The sequence below is a fragment of the Chiloscyllium plagiosum genome, chromosome 10 (assembly GCF_004010195.1).
Source record: "Chiloscyllium plagiosum isolate BGI_BamShark_2017 chromosome 10, ASM401019v2, whole genome shotgun sequence".
Lineage (NCBI taxonomy): Eukaryota > Metazoa > Chordata > Chondrichthyes > Orectolobiformes > Hemiscylliidae > Chiloscyllium > Chiloscyllium plagiosum.
In genome coordinates, this window is record NC_057719.1 from 11,925,613 (window position 1) to 11,933,938 (window position 8,326).

General features: G+C 38.9%; 1 protein-coding gene across 6 annotated transcripts in view; it reads right to left on the minus strand.

The window, feature by feature from the left end:
* Positions 1 to 2,066: 2,066 nt before the first annotated feature.
* The window catches only part of LOC122553376 (poly(A) polymerase type 3), a 102,453-nt gene continuing 96,193 nt past the window's right edge, over positions 2,067 to 8,326 (minus strand). For all 6 annotated transcript variants that reach the window (XM_043697047.1, XM_043697046.1, XM_043697050.1 and 3 more), the window contains one exon: positions 2,067 to 6,752. In XM_043697047.1, coding sequence (XP_043552982.1) covers positions 6,657 to 6,752 — 96 coding nt within the window. In that variant the 3' untranslated portion in view covers positions 2,067 to 6,656. The remainder of the gene's footprint in view (positions 6,753 to 8,326) is intronic.

An 8,326-nucleotide genomic window follows, 5' to 3' on the forward strand; every position in this document is an offset into this window, starting at 1 on the left:
GGGAAAGACTATGGCATGGGATTTTCAAACAGGCAGCACAAGGTTATGAAGGTTGACAAAGTATTTGGAAATTTGGGTTCTACCTTGGATAGAACTATGTCAAGAGCAACGCGTTTTTGTATCATGTTTTAAGAGGGGAAAATATGGTCTTAGTTCCACTTTCAGTGTGGAGAGTTATTTAGAAACATTTTTACATTCACATGCATGACTTTTTAAAACTCCTAGAATTAAACAGTTCAGTCCTTTGGAAGACAGACAGACAGAAAAGAGTTATTTAGAAAACAACGACAATGCCAGTGAGGTTCCTTTCAGAGAGAGATGGAAATGTGTTGCTGGAAAAGCGCAGCAGGTCAGGCAGCATCTAGGGAACAGGAGAATCGACGTTTCGGGCATTAGCCCTTCAGAGAGAAGCAGGTCATTCAGAGAAAAAGGTCTGTAATAGTAGCTGTGCAGTTTAAGTTTCTAAACAGATACGTTAGGAAATAAAAACAACCTGAATGACTTAAGAAAAAAAGGCCAGAAAAATAATGGTGTGGAGGGGAGTTTATGGAACCATGTTAAGAATACACCAGCTCTCTTAGCAGCTTGTTTAGTTAATGCCTATTTAAAGGGAAAGCATCAAGTGAAATCAAAGTTTGACAAAAATAAATCAATTAAAGGCAACTCCTTAGAGAGGAGTCATACTGGAGTCAAAACATGAAATATTCTCTCCATAAAATGCTGCCAGACCTATTCATTTACTCTATTTTCTGTGTAGTTTCAGATTTCCAACATCTGCAGTATTTTACTTTTATTTGATTTGAAGATAGTTTGACGCATCCGGTACAGAACACTCAGTCTTCAGCTTAGTATAGAATAAAGTCCCCACCTTGTTTCCTTTGAAGGTGTGTCATAACTGAAGTATAGGAGGAAGTGAGGTCTGCAGATGCTAGAGATCAGAGTCGAATGTATGTTGTGGGAAAAGCACAGGTCAGGCAGCATCAGAGAAGCAGGAGAATCGATGTTTCGGGTCGGAGCCCTTCATCAGGAATGAGCATAACTGAAGTGTAGAAGATCCTCGACAAGGTAAATGTAGAAAAGTTTGTTTTAGCTAATAACCAAGTCCAGAAATATTTCAAAATTAGGGGTCACCCTGTTCAGGTGAATGATAAGAATTTTTTCCACAAGCATTTTGAAAATTTGATACATTGCTTAAAAATGATGGAAACTGTCACTGAACATTTTTAAAGCAATAGTGAAAAGACTCATTAGGCACAGGAAACAAATGTTAATAGGGAATGTGAATTAGATTACATTACAGTGTGGAAACAGGCCCGTTGGCCCAAGTCCACAACGACCCGCCGAAGCGCAACCCACCCATACCCCTACATTTTACCCCTATACCTAACACCTAACACTGCGGGCAATTTAGCATGGCCAATTCACCTGACCTGCACATCTTTGGACTCTGGGAGGAAACCGGAACACCCGGAGGAAACCCACGCAGACATGGGGAGAACGTGCAAACTCCACACAGTCTCCTGAGGCAGGAATTGAACCCAGGTCTCTGGCGCTGTGAGGCAGCAGTGCTAACCACTGTGCCACCGTGCCGCCCCTATGTGAATGTTAATGTGGAACTCCAAATACAGTAGCCATAATACTATTGAATGATGAGATACACTCAAGGTGCAAAACAGCCCACTTCTGCTCTAATAGTTGTTATAATGACTTTAAACATAATTATATCAAAATGGAAAATATTCCAAATTCAGTGGAATTAGGCAAATGAGAAACACCGCTTCCAGTTATAGTAATACAACGTTGATAAACTCCAACACAATTTAAGCCAGATGAAGCATGCCTGAATTAGTCACTGTCCAAACACAGAAATGACAGGAATTAAAATGCATATAAGCAAGATTCCCCAAACATCAGTTTACTGTGTTGTATTTCTTTTATAGTACTGGACTTGTGTGCGGACCTAGAGTTTGTGTTCAAATCTCTAGAATAGGGCTTAAATCCACAAACTCACCCAAATAAGCCATGCTTGACACTACTGAATATTGAACGCAAAACACGTCACACAATTTTGTGCTGCATTTTTATTTTCTTTATTTTAAATGAAGAAATACATCTCTATACAAAATAGCTTCTGAAAATTACTAGTGTACAGACACTATGAAAAAAACAGAACTCCATCTGTGAGCCGCAGAGTACAGCCTGCGAAAGCAACAGTTAAACTGTGAGGAAGGGAAAACTATGACGAGTTCACCAACAGTGAAAAAATAAAATAGTTTAGCACTCATCTTGGCAGAATGATGTTGTATTCACATAGAAGCTTTTCCAATTCTTGCTTGTCCACAAATAACCCACCCAATCACAATTTGTGACAGTTTGATTTCACAGTCAGGCAGGTAAACAAACGTTTTGATTCCTGAAGAGTGACAACTGTGAAACCTTTTGATGTTTAAAAACTTTGATTCATTAAAAGCCAGTTAATGATTACCCTGCTAAATGGGAACAGGTCAGTCCAGCACCAATTCATTCAAATGAAATTTTTTTTTTAAAACGCTGGTTTATAGAAAGAACTGTTTCACAACCATTATTCATGCAGTGTGGCAATGGAACCATCAGCAGACAAAAGCATTCAAAACAGAAGCAACACGTACAAAGGTTTCATTAAACATAGTTGGCTTAAACACACTGAAACAGAGCACTCATGAAAGCCTGGGCAGATATTATATCTAGCACCATTGAAAACTTCCATATAATTTGTTGCTGCTATATTAAAAGGACCCAGTGTTACCAAATTTAATAGGCAATCCGCCATCTGGTCACCTACTGCAAACCTAAAAATGGGTTGTCATCAGCACATACAAGAAATATTCTCGTTATCCAGGAAAGGCAGATATATAACTAATATTTTCTTAGTAGGAATGTTTGGAAAAAATGTTGAAGTTATTTGGCCTGGGTTGGGGAGTATAGAAAGAGTTCCATTCGGCTCTATTTTAAATGCATCCAAAAGGGAGCAAACTTAAAAAGTATGTTATTAATGAATGGAAAGGGTAAATCAACCTTCTCCAATATCAATATATAAATCAGCAAGTACGAAAACTCGGTTCCTGGACCAGGCAATGCAAACACACATATACATTGGAACTGCCATTCGTAACTCAAATGGCTGGGGGGCGGGGGGGGGGGGGGGGGGATGCATCAACTAAACTGCAAAATATTTCTCCCTGTTATATGCTGTATATCTTAGTTGTGTTTAAAGTGTTTCCTCCTCAACCCAATTTCGAAGAATATTGGCAATAAAATTCATTGTGTCCCCCAAAGCCTTAAAAATTGGCTTTACATAAAATGCATGGCAAAAAGTAACCCAAACCAGACATTATATATAGTACAGTCAACTATGCAAACACTTTCAAGGTCAGAGTATACATTTCATTTCTCCCATCTAAAATTTGGAAAATTTCCTCTCTACTACAGACATGCAATTATTTCCTTGGATGGGAAAGGCCAGGATCAATATTTTTCCTTCCAATGCTCTGAAGCAAGAAACCTCTGGATTTATTCTGTGTAAAACCCATTCAAAAGAATGGTTCCAATCTCTGCAATGGCAAAACTTCCATAACCTTTAACAGTTTGTTGCTAAAAAATCAAAACCATTCTAGTTCCCAGGACAATGATGAAAGAAAGACAAAGAATTGAGGAACTCCATTTCACTGGAAGAGGGAATTGCAACTCTCGTTATCCTTCTCCATACTTTTCTTTCTAACAGACATATTGAAAAGGAATAAAACCTCAAATTTTTCTTTAAATGGTTAGCACTTTTTTAAAACATGCAAGCAGAATAATTTTGAAGCTGAAGTTGAAGAGTTGGTCAGTAGACATATCCAATAATTTGATATCCAAACTTGTGAAAGCAAGGCACTCAAACTGCAAGCACATCTGCTTCCGGTGGAGCCGACATTGGTGTTCACCACTTAAGTTTTAATGGTTTTTTCCCATTTTCCCTCGAGAGTCAAATATTTTGCTTTATTATGCATATCATACGTATCAAAATGTGGAAAAATCAGAAATTTACATGACAGCACAATTAAAAGTGAAAGCCTGGAACTTTCGGGGACATCCTCTTCAGAAAGGATTTGATAAGACGATTTGTTAACAGTCTTTTACCACTTGCAGTACACCCAAAATTAAAATACTTGAAAATAAACTCCTGTAAAACTTAACAGTGAGGACAGCCATTTGAATTTATGTATTTTACAAAGATACATAGTTAGCTGTACGAGAGGGAGTCAACCACCTCAAATCAGAAATATTTCCTTGGTAGGAAAAAATACAGGTTGTCGAAAGGACAAGGGAGAAATGAAGCATGTACACTTTATCTAAAAAGTTATTTCAAATGAAGCTCTGTTCTTTTTCAAATTTCAACAGGTCAGTTAGCAGATCCAATGCCCATACTACAAACTAATAGAATTTGAAAATTTCAACTGTTCAGCTCATGGTAAAGTTTTAGACTGTCTGCAATGTTGTGTTTTGGAAGAGCATTTGGGAAACAAACAATTTAAATCTAATAAATTAAAACTATAAAATACAATCGGTATGTTTGGAAGGACTTTCCCATTGCCAACAAGTTTACAATGTCACAATGCAACAGATGAAAAAAACTGAGAAATTGTTTAAATTTATGCAAGCACAATTCACAGAGGAAATCCTCTGCTATCTCATTAAAAATTCAATGACTGAAGTTATACAATGGACTGCCACAAAATACTGATCCCTATCCACCAGTAGCTGATATGCCTGATTTAGTTCTGGCTCTAAGTGAAATGGTCACGGACTGAGCCAACAGCCTGTTCATATTAACAAGCTCAAGTTCAAACACGGCAACATTTGAATCACGTTCTTTTTCTACATTTTCCTTTAAATAAACGCACATGATTGATTTACAGAACCTGCTTGCCCAGCACAGAAAGTAGCTCCATAATTTTGGTTCCGTAAGCAAGCACTAGCTGGACTGACCAAAAGGTTATGTAAAACTTATCATTTCTGACCTGGTTGAATGCATTAAATCTAAGGAAGAGTTTGCTTTTCAATCATGTTGCCAGATCATGCAGATCTCAGGTTGTCATAACACATCCCAAATCATAAAAGCAGCAATAAGATATTTCATCATTTAATTTGGTGGCAAAAGTGTACATTAGTTGGCTCGTTGTACAGAGATTAAGTTACTTGACATCACATACCTGGAGAATATTCATTTCACACATCTGTTCTAGAGGGATTGAGAAGTGACATATAGTGGAGGACCAGCAAACTAAAAAGTGCTTTTGCATTGATCCAAAGGAGGTTTTAGTTTTAAAATGTATTGCTAATAGTAGCATTTATGGAAAGGAACTGACTTGCTTGTGTACTGGGGATATTTGAATGAAAAGTGTTAGCCCAATGAGAATGCTGATTTTCCAGGGTCAAATGGATTAATGTAGACAAAGGTGAAAGACAAACACCAGTTTCTTGGTTAAACAAGAGGGGACACATGCTTCAGGGATGCATAACAGCCATGCAGTTTGCAAACCCATGAGCCATGCAGAGCACAAAAGCCTGCTTTTCCCAAGCAGGAGCAAATCACTATGGAGTTTCATTCAATGTAAATACAGATGAGTTCAATCAATGTCAAATATGGATGAGTTTTACATGGTATTTCAAATTGACAAGGAACTGGTAAAGCAGTGACTCATCTCAGTGGCAGCAGATATTAAATTCCACCCACTAAGACTTGATTTGAAATCAACTCCAAAAGGAAACATCCAGTGTCCAAATATGACATCCACCATCCTAAATTTAGCAGAAGCAAAATAAGTCCCAAACAGTCCCTGATAGTGGCATAAACAGGAATTAAATAGTCAAATGAATATCTAATTTGTCAAGAAAGCAGCACAAAAACAATGGAAGCAATTGGGGAAAAAAAACTCAGAAGCTACCGCCCCCTTTCCAGGTCGTACGATGCCCCAGAAACAAAGTTCCGAATTTTTAGTTGCTACTAGGAAAAGAAATAGGGGGATGATATAGAATAAGTGCCCTGAAATCAATAACAGCATGGTCTGTTGCAAGAATCCATCAATATTAAATGTCTCTCAATACCATCACTAACCTAAATTCACAAATAATGCCCATATGACTAAACAATTGGTCAACAAAAAAATTAAAAACCTTTTCACAATTGCAAGGGCGTTTAAGAGCAAAGATAATAGGAAAAGAAAAAAGGTTTTCAGAAAAAGTTTCAACTAACGTAACTGTTGCCAACACATTAGCAGTACTCCGCCATGATGCACTCTCTGCATGACCAGTCAGTCCGCAGTGCATCGTTTTTACTGGTTGAGTTCTACTAGACTCCAGATTCAACAATGATCAAGTCTTATAGGACATGTTTTTAAAAAAAATCTACAGCCTTTATCGTCCAACTTCACCATATATCACAATCACCTGCGTTCAAAAAACTTTTAAAATTTTTCCATGGAGGAAGCTGTAGCCAGTGATCAGATGACTCTTCCGGTAGATGTTTTGTTTCCATGTATATGCGCATCTATGTCTATGTCTGTGTTTGTGTCTGTCTCTGTCTTTGTCTGTCCTGGTTATTTTTGATTTCTATGGCCCCGGGAGTGGTAGCAGGTCTACCGATTCAGCCTCAGCTTTATCGAATTTTTAACTACTGGAACAGGATTTACAGGAAGGGAAGAGACATCAGAAAGTTCTGTGCTCGTTGGTTCCTATGTAAAAAAAGAAAGAATAATTTGCGCGTCAGTTTAAGAGAAAATTACAGATGACTGGACTACCACGAACTTTAAATATTGGCAACCAAGTATTCAAAACGCATATAGTTAATGTACAGAACTGAATAAAACAAGCCTCGTGGTATTACCTAGAGATTGTTAAACCATAAACCCAGTTATTATTCTGCAGACCTGGGTTCAAATCCTGCCATGGCAGATATTGCAATGTGAATTCAATAAAAAATTAAGAACTTGAGAATCAAGATTCTAATAATGACCATGAAGCCATTGTTGATTATCAGAAAAACTCAACCGGTTCACTAATGTCTTTAAGGAAGGAAACTGCCTTTATAGCCTGGTCTGGCCTACATGTGACTCCAGATCACAAGACCATAAGAAATAAGAGTGGAAGGAAGGCTATTCGGCCCACCGAGTCCACTTTGCCATTCAATCATGGCTGATGGATATCTCAACACCACTTACCTGCACTCTCCTCACAGCCCTTAATTCCTTGCAAGATTAAGAATTTATCAATCCCTGCCTTGAAGACATTTAACGTCCCGACCTCCACTGCACTCTGTGGTAGTGAATTCCACAGGCCCACCACGCTCTGGCAGAAGAAATGTCTCATTTCCTTTCTAAATTGAGCCCCTCTAATTCTAAGGCTGTGTCCACGAGTCCTAGTATCCCCACCTGACAGAAACAATTTCCCAGCGTCCACCCTTTCTAAGCCAAGCATTATCTTGTAAGTTTCTATTAGATCTCCTCTCAGCCTTCTGAACTCTAACGAATACAATCCCAGGATCCCCAGCCGCTCATCGTATATTAGGCCTACCATTCCAGGGATCATTCATGTGAATCTCCACTGGACACACTCTAGTGCCAGTATGTCCTTCCTGAGCTGTGGGGCCCAAAATTGGACACAGTATTCTAAATGGGGCCTAACCAGAGCTTTATAAAGTCTTAGTAGCACCTCACTGCTTTTACATTCCAGCCCTTTTGAAATAAATGACATTACATTTGCCTTCTTAACCACAGACTCTACTTGCAAGTCAACCTTCAGAGAATCTTGTACTAGCACTCCCAGATCCCTTTGTACTTTGGCATTAGAAATTTTCTCACCGTTTATAAAACAGTCCATGCCTGTGTTCTTTTTTCCAAAGTGCAAGACCGCACATTTGCTCACATTGAATTTCATAGGCCATTTCCTGGACTATTCTCCTAAACTGTCTGAATCTTTCTGTAGGAGAAAGTGAGGTCTGCAGATGCTGGAAATCAGAGCTGAAAATGTGTTGCTGGAAAAGCGCAGCAGGTCAGGCAGCATCCAGGGAACAGGAGAATCGACGTTTCGGACATAAGCCCTTCTTCAGGAATGAGGAAAGTTTGTCCAGCAGGCTAAGATAAAAGGTAGGAGGAGGGACTTAAGGGAAGGGGCGTCGGAAATGTGATAGGTGGAAAGAGGTCAAGGTGAGGGTGATAGGTCAGACTGGGGTGGGGGCGGAGAGGTCAGGAAGAAGATTGCAGGTTAGGAAGGCGGTGCTGAATTCGATGGATTTGACTGAGACAGGGTG